At 51.3% G+C, this 22,766-nt stretch overlaps 1 protein-coding gene across 1 annotated transcript in view; it reads left to right on the top strand.

Annotated features, from left to right (window-relative positions):
* Positions 1-22,766, top strand: part of LOC121531550 (1-phosphatidylinositol 4,5-bisphosphate phosphodiesterase zeta-1) — a 40,096-nt gene that overhangs the window by 14,807 nt on the left and 2,523 nt on the right. Inside the window, exons 7-10 of the mRNA XM_041836807.2 lie at positions 9,235-9,394; positions 10,109-10,225; positions 10,775-10,947; positions 13,800-13,926. Of these exons, the coding sequence (XP_041692741.1) occupies positions 9,235-9,394; positions 10,109-10,225; positions 10,775-10,947; positions 13,800-13,926 (577 nt within the window). The remainder of the gene's footprint in view (positions 1-9,234; positions 9,395-10,108; positions 10,226-10,774; positions 10,948-13,799; positions 13,927-22,766) is intronic.

The following is a 22,766-nucleotide window of genomic DNA, read 5'->3' as shown; positions in this document are numbered from 1 at the left end:
ATGTCAAAAATGTTATGAATTGATTTGTATTTCAATGAGGGAAATAAGTATTTGACCCCTCTGCAAAACATGACTTAGTACTTGGTGGCAAAACCCTTGTTGGCAATCACAGAGGTCAGACGTTTCTTGTAGTTGGCCACCAGGTTTGCACACATCTCAGGAGGGATTTTGTCCCACTCCTCTTTGCAGATCTTCTCCAAGTCATTAAGGTTTCGAGGCTGACGTTTGGCAACTCGAACTTTCAGCTCCCTCCACAGATTTTCTATGGGATTAAGGTCTGGAGACTAGCTAGGCCACTCCAGGACCTTAATGTGCTTCTTCTTGAGCCACTCCTTTGTTGCCTTGGCCATGTGTTTTGGGTCATTGTCATGCTGGAATACCCATCCACGACCCATTTTCAATGCCCTGGCTGAGGGAAGGAGGTTCTCACCCAAGATTTGACAGTACATGGCCCCGTCCATCGTCCCTTTGATGCGGTGAAGTTGTCCTGTCCCCTTAGCAGAAAAACACCCCCAAAGCATAATGTTTCCACCTCCATGTTTGACGGTGGGGATGGTGTTCTTGGGGTCATTGGCAGCATTCCTCCTCCTTCAAACACGGCGAGTTGAGTTGATGCCAAAGAGCTCGATTTTGGTCTCATCTGACCACAACACTTTCACCCAGTTCTCCTCTGAATCATTCAGATGTTCATTGGCAAACTTCAGACGGCCCTGTATATGTGCTTTCTTGAGCAGGGGGACCTTGAGGATTTCAGTCCTTCACGGCGTAGTGTGTTACCAATTGTTTTCTTGGTGACTATGGTCCCAGCTGCCTTGAGATCATTGACAAGATCCTCCCATGTAGTTCTGGGCTGATTCCTCACCGTTCTCATGATCATTGCAACTCCACGAGGTGAGACTTGCATGGAGCCCCAGGCCGAGGGAGATTGACAGTTCTTTTGTGTTTCTTCCATTTGCGAATAATCGCACCAACTGTTGTCACCTTCTCACCAAGCTGCTTGGCGATGGTCTTGTAGCCCATTCCAGCCTTGTGTAGGTCTACAATCTTGTCCCTGACATCCTTGGAGAGCTCTTTGGTCTTGGCCATGGTGGAGAGTTTGGAATCTGATTGATTGATTGCTTCTGTGGACAGGTGTCTTTTATACAGGTAACAAGCTGAGATTAGGAGCACTCCCTTTAAGAGTGTGCTCCTAATCGCAGCTCTTTACCTGTATAAAAGACAGCTGGGAGCCAGAAATCTTTCTGATTGAGGGGAGGTCAAATACTTATTTCCCTCATTAAAATGCAAATCAATTTATAACATTTTTGACATGAGTTTTTCTGGATTTTTATTGTTGTTATTCTGTCTCTCACTGTTGAAATAAACCTACCATTAAAATTATAGACTGATAATTTCTTTGTCAGTGGGCAAACATACAAAATCAGCAGGGGATCAAATACTTTCTTCCCTCACTGTACGATTAATTGTTTTTCCTAAAATGTAACAGATTATAAATAATTAAACTGATGTCTTGTAGTGTTGTTTTTTTGACGATTTCACCCTCCCCCAGAACCACATCTCTATCTTCCCCACCCGCACCCTCCCCCCCAGAAACATGTCTCTATCTGTCCCCACCCGCACCCTCCCCCCCAGAAACACATCTCACCCAGAAAAACCTCCCCATACCAACCCTTCCCCGCGGGTCTAAAAGCAAAGAAAAAAAAACATATGTATAATCTCTAGGAACTCTACTTACAAGACATAAAGTGACATAAAGTTGGATTCTAATGTTTATTTGATAGTGAGGGACACATTTCACTTCCTGTCTGGTAAGTAGAGTTCCTAGAGATTATACATACTGTATGCTTTTGTTGACAGGAAACTTTTTTTGGGTGAAGCCGGCTATATTGTGGTTTGGTTATTTTCTGGGAGTCCAACCAATACACAGACTCCCGATGTTGTGTCCCAAAGCTATATAGAAGCGGGAGAATCTTTGATTGATTAATATGGGTTCTGATAGTAATTACACAGTTTCAGATTCAATAGTTGCTATATCAGCTAATTGATCATTACTGCGAAGCATGTAGGCCAGTAAACTACTGGGACGGTTATTATGGAAGTCATGGTTGGGTCTAACTCATTGGATGGCAAATTCTGCTCTCTGTCTTCTCAATAAATTAAGTTCTGTCTTGACTTTGGAAAGAGTAATAGCTACAGTACCTGGTCTGAAAAAGAGTGTGTATTGAGAACGCATCTAACTCAGTTAACAACATTTCCAATTCTGACATCTTCTTTAATTGTGATTTATACAACCCAGATGCAAACTGCAGTTGCAGTATTTTTTTTATAAAACCTTTGGTGGCATGCCATAGATTCCGTGGGTCGTCGACTACATTTTTATTGATCATTCTGAATTAATTTAGTTCAACTTCAAATTGATCACAGAATATAGGATTTTGTAGTAATGAAATGTTGAAATGTCATCTTGTGGCTCTTTTAAAATATTTGGACATTTGTAATTGGCAGTAGTAGGCGTGGTGATCAGAAAAGGCCATCACTGGGGCCAAGCTTCCTGCCATCCAGGACATACAGTGGGGGAAAAAAGTATTTAGTCAGCCACCAATTGTGCAAGTTCTCCCACTTAAAAAGATGAGAGAGGCCTGTAATTTTCATCATAGGTACACGTCAACTATGACAGACAAAATGAGAGAGAAAAAAATCCAGAAAATCACATTGTAGGATTTTTAATGAATTTATTTGCAAATTATGGTGGAAAATAAGTATTTGGTCAATAACAAAAGTTTCTCAATACTTTGTTATATACCCTTTGTTGGCAATGACACAGGTCAAACGTTTTCTGTAAGTCTTCACAAGGTTTTCACACACTGTTGCTGGTATTTTGGCCCATTCCTCCATGCAGATCTCCTCTAGAGCAGTGATGTTTTGGGGCTGTCACTGGGCAACACGGACTTTCAACTCCCTCCAAAGATTTTCTATGGGGTTGAGATCTGGAGACTGGCTAGGCCACTCCAGGACCTTGAAATGCTTCTTACGAAGCCACTCCTTCGTTGCCCGGGCGGTGTGTTTGTGATCATTGTCATGCTGAAAGACCCAGCCACGTTTCATCTTCAATGCCCTTGCTGATGGAAGGAGGTTTTCACTCAAAATCTCACGATACATGGCCCCATTTATTCTTTCCTTTACACGGATCAGTCGTCCTGGTCCCTTTGCAGAAAAACAGCCCCAAAGCATGATGTTTCCACCCCCATGCTTTACAGTAGGTATGGTGTTCTTTGGATGCAACTCAGCATTCTTTGTCCTCCAAACACGACGAGTTGAGTTTTTACCAAAAAGTTTTATTTTGGTTTCATCTGACCATATGACATTCTCCCAATCCTCTTCAGGATCATCCAAATGCACTCTAGCAAACTTCAGACGGGCCTGGACATGTACTGGCTTAAGCAGGGGGACACATCTCCCTCTCCCTAGCCCCCAGCCCTCCCTCTCCCTAGCCCACAGCCCCCAGCCCTCCCTCTCCCTAGCCCCCAGCCCTCCCTCTCCCTAGCCCCCCAGCCCCCAGCCCTCCCTCTCCCCTAGCCCCACAGCCCCCAGCCCTCCCTCTCCCTAGCCCCCAGCCCCCCCTCTCCCTAGCCCCCCAGCCCTCAGCCCCAGCCCCCAGCCCCCAGCCCTCCCCTAGCCCCCCAGCCCCCGGCCCCCAGCCCTCCCTAGCCCCAGCCCTCCCTCTCTAGCCCACAGCCCTCCCTATCTCTAGCCCCCAGCCCTCCCTCTCCCTAGCCCCCAGCCCTCCCTCTCCCTAGCCCCCAGCCCTCCCTCTCCCTAGCCCCCCAGCCCTCCTCTCCCTAGCCCCCCAGCCCTCCCTCTCCCTAGCCCCCCAGCCCTCCCTCTCCCTAGCCCCCAGCCCCCAGCCCTCCCTAGCCCCCAGCCCCCGGCCCTCCCTCTCTCTAGCCCCCAGCCCCCCAGCCCTCCCTAGCCCCCAGCCCTCCCTCTCTCTAGCCCACAGCCCTCCCTATCTCTAGCCCCCCAGCCCTCCCTCTCCCTAGCCCCCCAGCCCTCCCTCTCCCTAGCCCCCAGCCCTCCCTCTCCCTAGCCCCCAGCCCTCCCTCTCCCCTAGCCCCCAGCCCTCCCTCTCCCTAGCCCCCCAGCCCTCCCTCTCCCTAGCCCCCAGCCCTCCCTAGCCCCCAGCCCTCCCTCTCTCTAGCCCCCCAGCCCCTAGCCCCCCAGCCCTCCCTCTCCCTAACCCCTAGCCCTCCCTCTCCCTAACCCCCAGCCCCCCATCCCTCCCTGTAAACCATTACCCCTCTCCCTAGCCCCTAGCCACCAGCCCTCCCTCTCCCTAGCCCCCAGCCCTCCTCTCCCTAGCCCCAGCCCTCCCTCTCCCTAGCCCCCCAGCCCTCCCTCTCCCTAGCCCCCCAGCCCTCCCTAGCCCCCAGCCCTCCCTCTCTCTAGCCCCCCAGCCCCCTCTCTCCCTAACCCCTAGCCCCCAGCCCCCAGCCCTCCCTCTCCCTAGCCCACAGCCCTCCCTCTCTCTAGCCCCCCAGCCCCCAGCCCTCCCTTGCCCCCAGCCCTCCCCCTCCCTAGCCCCCAGCCCTCCCTAGCCCACAGCCCTCCCTCTCTCTAGCCCCCAGCCCTCCCTAGCCCCCAGCCCTCCCTCTCTCTAGCCCCCAGCCCCCAGCCCTCCCTAGCCCACAGCCCTCCCTCTCTCTAGCCCCCAGCCCTCCCTAGCCCCCCAGCCCTCCCTCTCCCTAGCCCCCAGCCCTCCCTAGCCCACAGCCCTCCCTCTCTCTAGCCCCCAGCCCTCCCTAGCCCCCCAGCCCTCCCTCTCTCTAGCCCCCAGCCCCCAGCCCCCAGCCCTCCCTCTCCCTAACCCCTAGCCCCCAGCCCTCCCTCTCCCTAGCCCACAGCCCCCAGCCCTCCCTCTCCCTAGCCCCCAGCCCTCCCTAGCCCCCAGCCCTCCCTAGCCCCCAGCCCCCCAGCCCTCCCTAGCCCCCAGCCCTCCCTCTCTCTAGCCCACAGCCCTCCCTCTCCCTAGCCCCCAGCCCTCCCTCTCTCTAGCCCCCAGCCCCCAGCCCCCAGCCCTCCCTAGCCCCCCAGCCCTCCCTCTCTCCAGCCCACAGCCCTCCCTCTCTCTAGCCCCCAGCCCCCAGCCCCCAGCCCCCCAGCCCCCCAGCCCTCCCTAGACCCCAGCCCTCCCTCTCCCTAGCCCCCCAGCCCCCCAGCCCTCCCTAGCCCCCAGCCCTCCCTCTCTCTAGCCCCCAGCCCCTAGCCCCCAGCCCTCCCTCTCCCTAACCCCTAGCCCTCCCTCTCCCTAACCCCCAGCCCCCATCCCTCCCCTGTAAACCATTACCCCTCTCCCCTAGCCCCTAGCCCCCAGCCCTCCTCTCCCTAGCCCCCCAGCCCTCCCTCCCTAGCCCCCAGCCCTCCCTCTCCCTAGCCCCCAGCCCTCCCTCTCCCTAGCCCCCAGCCTCCCTAGCCCCCAGCCCTCCCTCTCTCTAGCCCCCCAGCCCCCCTCTCCCTAACCCCTAGCCCCCAGCCCCCCAGCCCTCCCTCTCCCTAGCCCCCAGCCCTCCCTCTCTCTAGCCCCCAGCCCCCAGCCCTCCCTAGCCCACAGCCCTCCCTCTCTCTAGCCCCCAGCCCTCCCTAGCCCCCAGCCCTCCCTCTCTCTAGCCCCCCAGCCCTCCCTAGCCCCCAGCCCTCCCTCTCTCTAGCCCCCAGCCCCCAGCCCTCCCTAGCCCACAGCCCTCCCCCTCTCTAGCCCCCAGCCCTCCCTAGCCCCCAGCCCTCCCTCTCCCTAGCCCCCAGCCCTCCTAGCCCACAGCCCTCCCTCTCTCTAGCCCCCAGCCCTCCCTAGCCCCCAGCCCTCCCTCTCCCCAGCCCCCCAGCCCCCAGCCCTCCCTCTCCTAACCCCTAGCCCCCAGCCCTCCCTCTCCCTAGCCCCCAGCCCCCAGCCCTCCCTCTCCCTAGCCCCCAGCCCTCCCTAGCCCCCAGCCCTCCCTAGCCCCCAGCCCCCAGCCCTCCCTCTCCAGCCCCCAGCCCCTCAGCCCCCAGCCCTCCCTAGCCCCCAGCCCTCCTCTCTCTCTAGCCCACAGCCCTCCCTCTCTCTAGCCCCCAGCCCCCAGCCCCCAGCCCTCCCCAGCCCACAGCCCTCCCTCTCTCTAGCCCCCCAGCCCCCTCTCCCTAACCCCTAGCCCCCAGCCCTCCCTAGCCCCCAGCCCCCAGCCCTCCCTCTCCCTAGCCCCCCAGCCCTCCTCTCTCTAGCCCCCCAGCCCCCAGCCCCCCAGCCCTCCCTAGCCCACAGCCCTCCCTCTCTCTAGCCCCCAGCCCTCCCTAGCCCCCCAGCTCCCTCCCTAGCCCCAGCAGCCCTCCCTGCACCTCCTAGCCCCCAGCCCTCCCTCAGCCTCCCTCTCTCTAGCCCAGCCCCCAGCCCTCCCCCTACCCCCCACTCTCTACCCGCCCTCCTAGCCCCCAGCCCTCCCTCTCTCTAGCCCCCAGCCCCTCCCTAGCCCCCAGCCCTCCCTACCCCCCAGCCCCCCAGCCCTCCCTAGCCCCCAGCCCTCCCTCTCCCTAGCCCCCAGCCCCCAGCCCTCCCTAGCCCCCAGCCCTCCCTCTCTCTAGCCCCCAGCCCTCCCTAGCCCACAGCCCCCAGCCCTCCCTAGCCCACAGCCCCCAGCCCTCCCTCTCCCTAACCCCTAGCCCTCCCTAGCCCCCAGCTCCCTAGCCCCCAGCCCCCAGCCCTCCCTAGCCCCCAGCCCTCCCCTCTCTCTAGCCCACAGCCCTCCCCTCCCCTAGCCCCCAGCCCTCCCTCTCTCTAGCCCCCCAGCCCCCAGCCCCCAGCCCTCCCTAGCCCCCAGCCCTCCCTCTCCTAGCAAGCCCCACCCCAGCCCTCCCTCTCTCTAGCCCACAGCCCTCCTCTCTCTAGCCCCCAGCCCCCCAGCCCCCAGCCCTCCCCAGCCCCCAGCCCTCCCTCTCTCTCAGCCCCCCTCTCTCTGCCCCCCAGCCCCCAGCCCCCAGCCCTCCTCTCTAGCCCACAGCCCTCCCTCTCTCTAGCCCCCCAGCCCCCAGCCCCCAGCCCTCCCTAGCCCACAGCCCTCCCTCTCTCTAGCCCCCCAGCCCTCCCTAGCCCCCAGCCCTCCTCTCTAGCCCCCAGCCCTCCAGCCCCCAGCCCTCCTCTCCCTAGCCCCCAGCCCTCCAGCCAGCCCTCCCTCTCTCTAGCCCCCCAGCCCTCCCTAGCCCCCAGCCCTCCCTCTCTAGCCCCCAGCCCCCAGCCCTCCCTCTCCCTAACCCCTAGCCCCCAGCCCTCCCTCTCCCTAGCCCACAGCCCCCAGCCCTCCCTCTCCCTAGCCCCCCAGCCCTCCCTAGCCCCCAGCCCCCAGCCCTCCCTAGCCCCCAGCCTCCCTCTCTCTAGCCCACAGCCCTCCTCTCCCCTAGCCCCCAGCCCTCCCTCTCTCTAGCCCCCAGCCCCCAGCCCTCCCTAGCCCCCAGCCCTCCCTCTCTCTAGCCCACAGCCCTCTCTCTCTAGCCCTCCAGCCCCCAGCCCCCAGCCCCCAGCCCTCCCAGCCCACAGCCCTCCCCCTCTCTAGCCCCCAGCCCCAGCGCTCTCAGCCCCCAGCCCCCAGCCCCCCAGCCTCCTCTCCCTAGCCCCCCAGCCCTCCCTCTCCCTAACCCCAGCCCCCCCCAGCCCTCCTCTCCCTAACCCCCAGCCCCCAGCCCTCCCTCTCCCTAGCCCCCAGCCCCCAGCCCTCCCTAGCCCCCAGCCCCTCCCCTCTCCCTAACCCCCAGCCCCTAGCCCCCAGCCCTCCTCTCCCTAACCCCCAGCCAGCCCCCAGCCCCTCCCTCTCCCTAGCCCCCCAGCCCTCCCCAGCCCCCCCCCCTCCCTAGCCCCCCAGCCCTCCCTCTCCCTAGCCCCCCAGCCCTCCCTCTCCCTAGCCCCCCCCCCAGCCCTCCCTCTCCTAACCCCCCAGCCCCCCAGCCCTCCCTCTCCCTAGCCCCCCAGCCCTCCCTCTCCCTAGCCCCCAGCCCTCCCTTCCCTAGCCCCCAGCCCTCCCCCTCTCCCCAGCCCCAGCCCCCCCCTCCCTAGCCCCCCAGCCCCCCTCCCTAGCCCCCCAGCCCTCCCTAGCCCCCAGCCCTCCCTCTCCGGTTAAAAAAATTAAAACATAAAAACATAAAATAAGTAGCCATTTTCAGACGTTTACAGTTTAGTTAGTAGACTTGATGTGTTACGGTGGGTAATGAAAAAAAATAAAGAAAAAAGTAAATATAACAACAGAATGTAAACAGTCAAATAGAATACTGTAGTTGTAGGAGCAATGGCTTTTAATCCATTGTCATAATATATTATTAGCAAAATGGTTTATATGTTCCCACAGGCGAATTGTGGACGGACAGATTATGCCATCTGCTAGAGTGTAATATAGCTGCTTGTTTTTTCTTGTCATACAATGAAGGTCCCACACCTTAATATGGGGTTTACTACTTACAATTTGTAGAAAACAAGTCCATTAATTAATAGTAAGCAAAAGAAAGCCACGATAAGGCCACACGTTTCAACGCATGCCACCAGAACTGGAAACTTTAACATTTCCTTTCTGAGACGTTTTCTTGACTGTCTGTTTCCCGCTGAGACAGATCACATATGTGGATTATGTCTCTGGGTTGACAGGAGCTGAAATATAAGATCCTGATCAAGAACAAAAAGCTCAGTCCTCAGAGTGAGCCAGAGACAGAGGACAGGAGAAGGAGAGAGAGAGACTCAGAGGACAGGAGAGAGAGAGACTCAGAGGACAGGAGAGAGAGAGACTCAGAGGACAGGAGAGAGAGAGACTCAGAGGACAGGAGAGAGAGAGACTCAGAGGACAGGAGAGAGAGAGACTCAGAGGGGGAAGACAGTGAGGAAGAGGATGATGATGATGATGATGAAGAGGAAGAAGAGGAGCCTAATCTCAAAACAAAGCACCATTCCAAATTGAAACGGTCAGGGAAGAAAGTAAGTCAGGGTTCTTAATGAGGTACGATACCAGGCATTATACACTGGTCTACTAGACTACAGGACACAGATAAACTGTTCCTGTATGTCTCCCTTTAGCACTAAAGCAGGGTCAGTGAGGTTAGACATATGCAGAGATTGTCCTTTCCCTAACCTTGATCCTAACCCTAACCCTATAGCTTCAAGTCCACACCCCAGCTCAACCCTAACCCTAGCCACAACCCTAACGTTAACCTCCCTCCCTCCCTCCACAGAAGAAGAAGGCAGCAGTAGTTGCTGAGACTCTGTCTAACCTGGTGGTCTACACCAAGTCAGTGAAGTTCCACAGCTTCGGCCACGCCAGAGAACACCAGCAGTACTATGAGAATACCTCTCTGGGGGAGAAGAAGGCTCACAAGCTGGTCAAGACCTCAGGTTTGTTGAAGATTGTTTCTAAAAAAAAAATGTTTTACCTTGGAAGACTGACCAAATTAGTGTTTCAAACTGCACATGGGGGACCACATTTGCAGGTATCTGGCAATGTATCAAATGTTGAACACAGGCAGCAGTAAAAACAGGATTTGAGTGTCTCATATTCATACTGCTAGTGAAAAGGAAAAGAGACCGTTGAGATTGGAATGAAAAGAGTCTATTGAGATTTGAATGAAAAGAGACCGTTGAGATTCGAATTCAAAGCACAATCAGTACACAGGTCATCATACTACTGTGTGGAGATAGAGTGGAGGGAAATGATGTAGTGAGAGATAGATGAGTTCTGATGGATTTCACTCAACAGCCATTATCAGGCTCTTCTTGCTGTAATGGCTCAGTGATGTGGCATTTTTTAAAACCACAAAGCCTATGTATAATGCTGCAAGGACACCCTGTCCCTGAACTAAAAGTGTAGTACCAATTTAATCAGCAGTTTGTGACAAATGCTTATCCTTCGTCTTCACCGAATCTGATGAGGAGGTCACATGATGACCAAAACTGTCACGTCATGTAATGCTAATTAAGTTACGATGTACTTTCTCGTCTTTCCACTTCTCCTCATTTCATTTGACATTTGAGTTCATGTAGCAGTCCCTCATATCCAGAAGAAACGTACAAGAATTTTAAGTAAAACAACCACATGTTCTCATCTCTCAGCTCCAGATTTCGTCCAGCACAACATGGGGTTCATCACCAGGATCTACCCAGCAGGCTCTAGAACCCTCTCCTCCAACTACAACCCTCAGGAGTTCTGGAATGTAGGCTCACAGCTGGGTAGGTGGACTGGGTGCCATGTTCACACCAAAACTTCCTGGAATGCCAATTAAGAATGTAACGGTCTTTGGACCGCTTGGTGTGATCATTTCTTTCATTTCTGCTGTGTTTAACGTGAGAGCATGGGTGAATACAATTTTCAATTCATTCGTTATGTAAAATAAACTCGACGTTGCACTTGAGAAGAGTCGAAAACTTTGAATAACAAAAATGTATTTATGGAACAGACATTCACTTCATATTCCTTTCATGCCAACTTTGTTTCTTTGGTGAGATTGAGATTCTGACAACTTCATTTTAATTGCTTGAAGGCAGAAAGAGATGAATCCCCTTTGTCATTCTATTTGACACAAAACAAAACATAACTTTTCAAATCAAACTCTATTCAAAGAGCCCTGGCTGTGCTTGGTAATGTTGAACTGTAAGGAAATACATTGAATGTGTAAGTTTGTGAGTTTGTGGTTGACGGAGAGCTGGAGAATGTAATCTGTCTGGTCTTGTCTGTGCCTGTGTTGAAATGCTATTATTGTGTCATCTGGACTCTTACAGTGGCTCTGAACTTCCAGTCGTTGGGCCTGCCCATGGACCTGAACAACGGGCGTTTCCAGGACAACGGTGGCTGTGGTTACGTCCTCAAACCCTTCTTCCTCAGGGCCAAGCAGTGGGGCTTTAATCCAAACGGTTACCGTCACAACCTGAAGCCAGCACATCTACTGCTGAAGGTACGGGAACTGTGTGATGCAAGGATGTGGGCGTGTGAGTGGGGATGGCGTGGGTGGGGAGGGGGTGTGGAGGGGGGAGGGTGTGTGAGGAGGGTGTGTGTGTGTTGGGAGGGGGTGTGTGGAGGGTGTGGGAGGGGGGTGTGTGTGGAGGGTGTGGAGGGGGAGGGGGTGTGAGAGGGGTGTGGAGGGGGGAGGGTGTGTGTGAGTGGGGAGGGTGTGTGAGTGGGGAGGGGTGTGTGGAGGGGGGAGGGGGTGTGTGGAGGGTGTGTGGAGGGGGAGGGTGTGTGAGTGGGGAGGGGTGTGTGAGGAAGGTGTGTGTGTGGGGAGGGGTGTGTGGAGGGGGAGGGGTGTGTGGAGGGGTGTGGAGGGGGGGGTGTGTGAGTGGGGAGGGGGTGTGTGGGAGGGGGGTGTGAGGAAGGTGTGTGTGTGGGGAGGGGGGTGTGGAGGGGAGGGGGGGTAGGGGGGAGGGGTGTGTGGAGGGTGTGTGAGGAGGGAGGGGGTGTGTGAGGAGGGTGTGTGTGGAGGGGGGAGGGGGTGTGTGTGGGGGAGGGGGTGTCCATCCTATCTGGAACATTCATCTCTGCCTTTACCTCTTAACTTACTGCTTCTTTCCACATTACGAAGACAACTGAGACAATGGAGATACTATATTTGAAGGCTCTGTCACTTCACTTTCAAGTGATCTATGTTTTAAGCATATATGTTTTAGGGACACATTACCACATCCACTTCCATAGAAACATAGATAGACTAAAATACATTATCTCTGGGAACTCAATGACCTGTTTCAGTTTGTCACTCACACATCTCTATCATGCTCTGGCCACCTGGTCTACATTAGCAGACTCAAGGGGAATACTCTCACAGTCACTCTACAGACCCCAATTAAACATTGGGCCTTTTTGTACTGTTTGTAACAAGCTGCGACAGTGCAAGAGAAAGAGAGATGCGTGTGGGGTTCATTCAGAAGACTATTCCATTCCAAATACACTCAAAGGTCAAGTGCAGTGGAATGCAGTTTGTTAGAATTCCCAAAGTATTTTCAATCCCGATTCATGTGTAAATGTGTATTACATCACTGGTGTTGTGGTCTAGGATTTTCTATGATGCAATATGCATATTTATAAACTTGGTAGTTTGGGTCCTGGATGTTGATTGGCTGAAAGCTGTGGTATATCAGACGACATACCACGGGTGTTTACTGTTCTAATTATGTTGGTAACCAGTTTATAATAGCAATAAGGCACCTCTGGGGTTTGTGGTATATGGCCAATATACCACGGCTAAGGGCTGTATCCAGGCACTCCGCATTGCGTTGGGCGTTATTGCTTAAGTAGCCTATCCCCCTGCCCATGAAAAATACATTTATTCTCTTTTCCGAGGAAAAGGCAAACACCTTTATTTATTCATGTCATCCTGTGTTTTTGGTCTGTTACTCTACTCCAGGAAAAGTCCCTGTGAGCCCTGCAGAGCTTTCAAGTCCAGTGGAATCAGAATTATACATACAATATGTTGACTTATAAATAGGTATGCTGCTTGATTGAATAATTCAAATAGAATAGGTAAGAAAATAACGCTGCTTCCTTTTCAACTCTATGGACCTATTTTGCATACTGTTGCCAATCTATTTCCTAACAATCTCATTTCCTTGAGCAGGAGAATGGACTTTTCTGACACAATCTGAGTGAGTCTTGGGATTGTGTATAATTACCCAAAAACCCATAGTCAGGCATGGTTCCCTTACCTAAATCAATGAGTCATGGATAAGTCCATCACACAGTGATTTAACTGATTTACAGTCCCACACATTTAACACCAGCCTGGTAATTACCGGACTGATTATCAAACATCATAATACCTATAGCACCGCTATGCAGGAGTTGGTGGGTCATTTATTTCCCATTTCCTGAGTGAGGCAGATCCATCGGTGCCAGGCATGGCATGTCCAGATAACTGCATGCAGGTTTGTCTTTGATCAGGGTTGGGTATAGGGAGGGAGGGAGGGAGGGAGGGAGGGAGGGAGGGGAGAAGAGAAGCGAGTAGACTACAGATAAGCCTGGCAGACTCCAGACTGGTGTAATTACACTTCTACTTCCCTCCTCCCTCCCTCGCTCACTCGGCTCTCTCCCCCATGCCCACTCCCAGTGCTGATGAATCCCTGGCACCAGGCCCTCAGGCAGGCAGAAGAATACATGCCCCCTCGGATTGTAACATTTACATCCTCATTGAAAAGCAATGAGAAAAAATGTAATTGGAATTCAGGGAGGAAACTGAAATTCCAATGTCTGTCTGTCTGTCTACCACCTGTCTGTCTGTCTGTCTGTCTGTCTGTCTGTCTGTCTGTCTGTCTGTCTGTCTGTCTGTCTGCCTGCCTGCCTGCCTGTCTGTCTGTCTGTCTGTCTGTCTGTCTACCACCTGTCTGTCTGTCTGTCTACCGTCTGTCTGTCTGTCTGTCTGTCTCTCTGTCTGTCTGTCTACCACCTGTCTGTCTGTCTGTCTGTCTACCACCTGTCTGTCTGTCTGTCTGTCTTCTGTCTGTCTGTCTACCACCTGTCTGTCTGACTGTCTGTCTGTCTGTCTGTCTGTCTACCACCTGTCTGTCTGTCTGTCTGTCTGTCTGTCTGTCTGTCTGTCTGTCTGTCTGTCTACCACCTGTCTGTCTGTCTGTCTGTCTGTCTGTCTGTCTACCACCTGTCTGCCTGTCTGTCTACCACCTGTCTGTCTGTCTTACCCAATGCTGGGTTCAACCCTCTCTGGTGTCACAGAGACAGCAGTAATGTCACGTGTTCAGGGGGAAACACAGTAACAGCTTGTTTGTTTGTCTCTGTCTTTATCTCTGTGTTTGTGTGAAGGTTATCAGTGGCTCCAACCTGCCTGTCCCGCGGAGCGGCAAGGCCCTGGACCCCTTCGTACGCGTGGAGATCCACAGTGTCCACTCAGACTCCTGCAGGAGACACACAGACACTGTCAGACACAACTGTGAGTTCTCCAAGCAGCTGTCAACTGATTCAATATGATCACCTCTCTTTGTCTATGCACCTCTTAAAGGCAATGTTTCCTCGTTCGCAGAGACCGCATTCACGGTAAACGTTGCATAAGCCAGCTCAATCGGAAATTACCTTTAAATGTCAATTGCGCTATAATGCGGATCTCCCGCGGTCCGGATTTAATCTACTTAATGGTAACCGAACAACTGTGTGCTGAAGCATAGATACAGACGGGATTAGACATGAGAGCCACTGCAACACAGACGGGATTAGACATGAGAGCCACTGCAACACAGACGGGATTAGACATGAGAGCCACTGCAACACAGACGGGATTAGACATGAGAGCCACTGCAACACAGACGGGATTAGACATGAGAGCCACTGCAACACAGACGGGATTAGACATGAGAGCCACTGCAACACAGACGGGATTAGACATGAGAGCCACTGCAACACAGACGCGATTAGACATGAGAGCCACTGCAACACAGACGGGATTAGACATGAGAGCCACTGCAACACAGACGGGATTAGACATGAGAGCCACTGCAACACAGAAGCGATTAGACATGAGAGCCACTGCAACACAGACGCGATTAGATTGGAACATGATGGTGATGCAAACAAAGCTACAGTATGTGAAGGAACCTATCACAGTCAATGTATGGAAAAGACAGTCAATGTATGAAAAAGACAGTCAATGTATGGAAAAGACAGTCAATGTATGGAAAAGACAGTCAATGTATGAAAAAGACAGTCAATGTATGGAAAAGACAGTCAATGTATGGAAAAGACGGTCAATGTATGGAAAAGACAGTCAATGTATGGAAAAGACAGTCTATGTATGGAAAAGACAGTCACTGTATGGAAAAGACAGTCTATGTATGGAAAAGACAGTCAGTGTACAGAAAAGACAGTCAATGTACGGAAAAGACAGTCAATGTAAGGAAAAGACGGCCGATGTATGGAAAAGACAGTCAATGTATGGAAAAGACAGTCAATGTATGGAAAAGACAGTCAATGTACGGTAAAGACAGTCAATGTACGGAAAAGACGGCCGATGTATGGAAAAGACAGTCAATGTATGGAAAAGACAGTCAATGTATGGAAAAGACGGTCAATGTATGGAAAAAGACGGTCAATGTATGGAAAAGACAGTCGATGTATGGAAAAAGACGGCCGATGTATGGAAAAGACAGTCTATGTATGGAAAAGACAGTCAATCTATGGAAAAGACAGTCAATGTACGGAAAAGACAGTCAATGTACGGAAAAGACGGCCGATGTATGGAAAAGACAGTCAATGTATGGAAAAGACAGTCGATGTACAGAAAAGACAGTCCATGTACGAAAAAGACAGTCAATGTATGGAAAAGACGGCCGATGTATGGAAAAGACAGTCAATGTATGGAAAAGACAGTCAATGTATGGAAAAGACAGTCAATGTACGGTAAAGACAGTCAATGTACGGAAAAGACGGCCGATGTATGGAAAAGACAGTCAATGTATGGAAAAGACAGTCAATGTATGGAAAAGACGGTCAATGTATGGAAAAGACGGTCAATGTATGGAAAAGACAGTCGATGTATGGAAAAGACAGTCGATGTATGGAAAAGACAGTCAATGTATGGAAAAGACGGTCAATGTATGGAAAAGACAGTCAATGTATGGAAAAGACAGTCAATGTATGGAAAAGACAGTCTATGTATGGAAAAGACAGTCAGTGTACAGAAAAGACAGTCAATGTACGGAAAAGACAGTCAATGTACGGAAAAGACGGCCGATGTATGGAAAAGACAGTCAACGTATGGAAAAGACAGTCGATGTACAGAAAAGACAGTCCATGTACGAAAAAGACAGTCGATGTATGGAAAAGACGGCCGATGTATGGAAAAGACAGTCAATGTATGGAAAAGACAGTCAATGTATGGAAAAGACAGTCGATGTACGGTAAAGACAGTCAATGTACGGAAAAGACGGCCGATGTATGGAAAAGACAGTCAATGTATGGAAAAGACAGTCAATGTATGGAAAAGACGGCCAATGTATGGAAAAGACGGTCAATGTATGGAAAAGACAGTCGATGTATGGAAAAGACAGTCTATGTATGGAAAAGACAGTCGATGTACAGAAAAGACAGTCCATGTACGGAAAAGACAGTCAATGTACGGAAAAGACGGCCGATGTATGGAAAAGACAGTCAATGTATGGAAAAGACAGTCCATGTACAGAAAAGACAGTCCATGTACGGAAAAGACGGCCGATGTATGGAAAAGACAGTCAATGTATGGAAAAGACAGTCAATGTATGGAAAAGACAGTCAATGTATGGAAAAGACGGTTGATGTATGGAAGTAAAGCGGGACCAACCTACAAGGTCTCAGAGTGATATACAGAGGAGCTGACTAGCTGTGATGTCAGAGGACTGTATGAATCTACAGTCAGAACCCATACACACACAGAGAGAGCAGGGAGGACTGTATGAATCTACAGTCAGAACCCATACACACACAGAGAGAGCAGGAAACCACTTTATACAACTTCAATTTTTTCTCCCTGTGAATACTATTCCCGGCCGACAGCTCTTGGGCTTCTGAGGGTGAAATGTGCTGATGAGCTAGCCTCTTCCAAAAGGCACAGTATACGTCCCAAATTTCACTCTTTCCCCTATATAGTGCACTACTTTTGACCAGGGCCCAGGTCAAAAGTAGTGCACTATAGGGCATAGGGGGTCATTTGGGATGTATACTGTCTGGTTTTCCTTCAGAGAGTAGATTCTGCGTATGTACTACATACTAAACCACATACTGTATATCAGACAGGGTCCACTCACTAGAGAGGAGTGAGGGCAGGGTCCACTCACCAGAGACGCTATACACTATACCTACAGTACACACTAACCCTATACACTATACCTAGAGTACACACTATCCCTATACACTATACCTACAGTACACACTAACCCTATACACTATACCTAGAGTACACACTAACCCTATACACTATATCTACAGTACACACTATCCCTATACACTATATCTACAGTACACACTATCCCTATACACTATACCTAGAGTACACACTAACCCTATACACTATACCTACAGTACACACTAACCCTATACACTATACCTACAGTACACACTAACCCTATACACTATATCTACAGTACACACTAACCCTATACACTATACCTACAGTACACACTAACCCTATACACTATACATACAGTACAGTAATGGCATTTGTGACTTAGATTTTTGCTACTTGAGACTACAGTGGCTTGCGAAAGTATTCACCCCCCCCCCTTGGCATTTTTCCTATTTTGTTGCATTACAACCTGGAATTAAAATGGATTTTTTGAGGGTTTGTATCATTTGGATTTACACAACATGCCTACCACTTTGAAGATGCAAAATATTTTTTATTGTGAAACAAACAAGAAATAAGACAAAAAAACAGAACTTGAGCGTGCATAACTATTCACCCCTCCAAAGTCAATACTTTGTAGAGCCACCTTTTGCAGCAATTACAGCTGCAAGTCTCTTGGGGTATGTCTCTATAAGCTTGGCACATCTAGCCACTGGGATCTTTGCCCATTCTTCAAGGCAAAACTGTTCCAGCTCCTTCAAGTTTGATGGGTTCCGCTGGTGTACAGCAATCTTTAAGTCATACCACAGATTTTCTATTGGATTGAGGTCTAGGCTTTGACTAGGCCATTCCAATACATTTAAATGTTTCCCCTTCAACCTCTCAAGTGTTGCTTTAGCAGAATGCTTAGGGTCATTGTCCTGCTGGAAGGTGAACCTCCGTCCCAGTGTCAAATCTCTGGAAGACTGAAACAGGTTTCTCTCAAGAATTTCCCTGTATTTAGCGCCATCCATCATTTACAATCACCATGCTTCACAGTGGGGATGGTGTTCTCGGGGTGTTGAGAGATGTTGGGTTTGCGCCAGACATAGCGTTTTCCTTGATGACCAGAGTACCTTCTTCCATATGTTTGGGGAGGCTCCCACATGGCTTTTGGCGAACACCTAACATGTTTACTTAATTTTTTCTTTAAGCAATGGCTTTTTTCTGGCCACTCTTCTGTAAAGCCCATCTCTGTGGAGTGTACGGCTTAAAGTGGTCCTATGGACAGATACTCCAATTTCCGCTGTGGAGCTTTGCAGCTCCTTCAGGGTTATCTTTGGTCTCTTTGTTGCCTCTCTGATTAATGCCCTCCTTGCTTGGTCCATGAGTTATGGTGGTGGCCCTCTCTTGGCAGGTTTGTTGTGGTGCCATATTCTTTCAATTTTTTAATAATGGATTTAATGGTGCTCCGTGGGATGTTCAAAGTTTCTGATATTTTTTTATAACCCAACCCTGAACTTTGTCCCTGACCTGTTTGGAGAGCTCCTTTGTCTTCATGGTGCCGCTTGCTTGGTGGTGCCCCTTGCTTAGTGGTGTTGCAGACTCTGGGGCCTTTCAGAACAGGTGTATGTAAACTCAGCAAAAAAAAGAAACGTCCTCTCTCTGTCAACTGCGTTTATTTTCAGCAAACTTAAGATGTGTAAATATTTGTATGAACATAACAAGATTCAACAACTGACATTTGCCAGTTCTTGCTGTGAGATGTTAACCCACTCTTCCACCAAGGCACCTGCAAGTTCCCGGACATTTCTGGGGGGAATGGCCCTAGCCCTCACCCTCCGATCCAACAGGTCCCAGATGTGCTCAATGGGATTGAGATCTGGGCTCTTCGCTGGCCATGGCAGAACACTGACATTCCTGTCTTGCAGGAAATCACGCACAGAACGAGCAGTATGGCAGGTGGCATTGTCATGCTGGAGGGTCATGTCAGGATGAGCCTGCAGGAAGGATACCAGATGAGGGAGGAGGATATCTTCCCTGTAACACACATCGTTGAGATTGCCTGCAATAACAACAAGCTCAGTCCGATGATGCTGTGACACATCGCACCAGACCATGAAGGACCCTCCACCTCCAAATCGATCCCGCTCCAGAGTACAGGCCTCGGTGTAACGCTCACAAAACCGCGACTCGTCAGTGAAGAGCACTTTTTGCCAGTCCTGTCTGGTCCAGCGACAGTGGGTTTGTGCCCATAGGAGACGTTGTTGCTGGTGATGTCTGTTGAGGACCTGCCTTAAAACAGGCCTACAAGCCCTCATTCCAGCCTCTCTCAGCCTATTGCGGACAGTCTGAGCACTGATGGAGGGATTGTGCGTTCCTGGTGTAACTTGGTCAGTTGTTGTTGCCATCCTGTACCTGTCCCGCAGGTGTAATGTTCGGATGTACCGATCCTGTGCAGGTGTTGTTATATGTGGTCTGCCACTGCAAGGACGATCAGCTGTCCGTCCTGTCTCCCTGTAGTGCTGTCTTAGGCGTCTCACAGTACGGACATTGCAATTTATTGCCCTGGCCACATCTGCAGTCCTCATGCCAACTTGCAGCATGCCTAAGGCACGTTCACGCAGATGAGCAGGGACCCTGGGCATCTTTCTTTTGGTGTTTTTCAGAGTCAATAGAAAGTTCCCTTTAGTGTCTTAAGTTTTCATAACTGTGACCTTAATTGCCTACCGTCTGTAAGCTGTTAGTGTCTTAACGACCGTTCCACAGGTGCATGTTCATTAGTTGTTTATGGTTCATTGAACAAGCATGGGAAACAGTGTTTAAATCCTTTACAATGAAGATCTGTGAAGTTATTTGAATTTTTACAAATTAACTTTGAAAGACAGGGTCCTGAAAAAGGGACGTTTCTTTTTTTGCTGAGTTTATATACTGAGATCATGTGACAGATCATGTGACACTTAGATTGCACACAGGTGGACTTTATTTAACTAATTATGTGACTTCTGAAGGCAATTGGTTGCACCAGATCTTATTTAGGGGCTTCATAGCAAAGGGGGTGAATACATATGCACGCACAACTTTTCTGTTATTAATTTTTTTGAATCTTTTGAAACAAGTTATTTATTTCATTTCACTTCACCAATTTGGACTATTTGCAAGGTACTGTATATAAAAAGTAATATATGCATATTCAAACATGTCACTTATACACAGGTCAATGTGGACCATTTCAATAACAACTTGTGAAGCATTTCCATCATTTGAAGTCTGGATATACAATAACGTGTTTATGTCGGTTTTAAAACATCCCTAAGAAAAAAGAGGACATGTCAGATGATGTCTCATTCAATCTCCTCTGCCTGCTTTCAACAGCCCTCAGCAATAATTAACTCATGAACGGAGTGTGAAAGATGCAACTCAAGAGTCTAATTGCTTCTTGATTGTGTCAGATATGGCACCTTACTCAGTTCACAGTGCACTGCTTTTGACCAGGACCCACATAGAGCCCACATAGAGCTCTGGTCAAAAGTAGTGCACTACATAGGGAATAGGGTGCCATATCGGACGTACCCTAGGTTGTTTTGATAGTCATCATATCTATGGAGGCATTTTCAACCCCTGGTCACGTATCACCCTTCATTTGGAATGAGCGTGTTCTAAAGCCTGAGCACTTCCTAGATGTAAAAAAACATGTTTCAGATTATTTAGAACACATCACCCAGACGTGGAGATGAGAGGGGGAGAGGGATGAGAGGGTGGGGGAGAGAGAGAAAGAGAGAGAGAGAGAGAGAGAGAGAGAGAGAGTATGAGAGGGTGGGGGAGCGAGAGAGATAGATGAGAGGGTAGGGGAGAGAGAGACAGAGAGAGAGGGATGAGAGGGTGGGGTGAGAGAGAGACAGAGAGAGAGATATGAGAGGGTGGGGGAGAGAGAGACAGAGAGAGAGGGATGAGAGGGTGGGGTGAGAGAGAGACAGAGAGAGAGAGGGATGAGAGGGTGGGGGAGAGAGAGACAGAGAGAAAGAGAGATGACAGGGTGGGAGGAGAGAGAGAGAGAGAGAGAGAGAGAGAGAGCGAGATGACAGGGTAGGGGAGAGAAAAACAGAGACAGAGGGATGAGAGGGTGGGGGGAGAGAGAGACAGAGAGAGAGAGAGATGACAGGGTGGGGGGAGAGAGAGAGACAGAGAGAGATGACAGAGTGGGGGGAGAGAGAGACAGAGAGAGAGAGAAATGAGAGGGTGGGGGGAGAGAGAGACAGAGAGAGAGAGAGATGAGAGGGTGGGGGAGAGAGAGACAGAGAGAGCGAGCGATGAGAGGGTGGGGGGAGAGAGAGACAGAGAGATGAGAGGGTGGGGGAGAGAGAGACAGAGAGAGAGAGAGGGATGAGAGGATGGGGGAGAGAGAGACAGAGAGACAGAGAGAGTGATGAGAAGGTGGGGGGACAGAGAGAAAGAGAGATGAGAGGTTGGGGGGAGAGAGAGACAGAGAGAAAGAGAGATGAGAGGGTGGGGGAGAGAGAGACAGAGAGAGAGAGAGAGATGAGAGGGTGGGGGAGAGAGAGACAGAGAGAGAGAGAGATGAGAGGGTGGGGGAGAGAGAGAGAGACAGAGATAGAGGGATGAGAGGGTGGGGGGAGAGAGAGACAGAGAGAGATGGATGAGAGGGTGGGGGGAGAGAGAGACAGAGAGAGAGAGATGACAGGGTGGGAGGAGAGAGAGAGAGAGAGAGAGAGAGAGAGAGAGAGAGAGAGAGAGAGAGAGAGAGAGAGAGAGAGAGAGAGAGAGAGAGATGACAGGGTAGGGGAGAGAGAGACAGAGACAGAGGGATGAGATGGTGGGGGGAGAGAGAGACAGAGAGAGAGAGATGACAGGGTGGGGGGAGAGAGAGACAGAGAGAAAGATGACAGGGTGGGGAGAGAGAGAGACAGAGAGAGAGAGTGATGAGAGGTCTGGGGGAGAGAGAGACAGAGAGAGAGAGGGATGAGAGGGTGGGGGGAGAGAGAGACAGAGAGAGTGATGAGAGTTCTGGGGGAGAGAGAGACAGAAAGAGAGAGTGATGAGAGTTCTGGGGGAGAGAGAGACAGAGAGAGAGAGAGATGACAGGGTGGGGGGAGAGAGAGACAGAGAGAGAGAGATGACAGGGTGGGGAGAGAGAGAGACAGAGAGAGAGGGATGAGAGGGTGGGGGAGAGAGAGACAGAGAGAGATGGATGAGAGGGTGGGGGAGAGAGAGACAGAGAGAGAGATGACAGGGTGGGGGAGAGAGAGAGAGAGAGATGACAGGGTGGGGGGAGAGAGAGAGATGACAGGGTGGGAGGAGAGAGAGAGAGAGAGAGAGAGAGAGAGAGAGAGAGAGAGAGATGACAGGGTAGGGGGAGAGAGAGACAGAGACAGAGGGATGGGATGGTGGGGAGAGAGAGACAGAGAGAGAGAGATGACAGGGTGGGGGAGAGAGAGACAGAGAGAGATGACAGGGTGGGGAGAGAGAGACAGAGAGAGAGTGATGAGAGTTCTGGGGGAGAGAGAGACAGAGAGAGAGAGGGATGAGAGGGTGGGGGCGAGAGAGACAGAGAGAGAGAGATGACAGGGTGGGGAGAGAGAGAGACAGAGAGAGATGAGAGGGTGGGGGGAGAGAGAGAGAGACAGAGAGAGAGGGATGAGAGGGTGGGGGGAGAGAGAGAGACAGAGAGAGATGAGAGGGTGGGGGGAGAGAGAGACAGAGAGAGAGAGGGATGAGAAGGTGGGGGAGAGAGAGACAGAGAGAAAGATGACAGGGTGGGGAGAGAGAGAGACAGAGAGAGAGGATGAGAGGGTGGGGGGAGAGAGAGAGAGACAGAGAGAGAGGGATGAGAGGGTGGGGGGAGAGAGAGAGACAGAGAGAGAGAGAGATGAGAGGGTGGGGGAGAGAGAGAGAGACAGAGAGAGAGGGATGAGAGGGTGGGGGAGAGAGAGAGAGACAGAGAGAGATGAGAGGGTGGGGGG

Source organism: Coregonus clupeaformis, chromosome 19, assembly GCF_020615455.1.
Source record: "Coregonus clupeaformis isolate EN_2021a chromosome 19, ASM2061545v1, whole genome shotgun sequence".
NCBI classification, from domain to species: Eukaryota; Metazoa; Chordata; class Actinopteri; order Salmoniformes; family Salmonidae; genus Coregonus; species Coregonus clupeaformis.
This window is presented reverse-complemented; position numbering and strand designations above follow the sequence as displayed.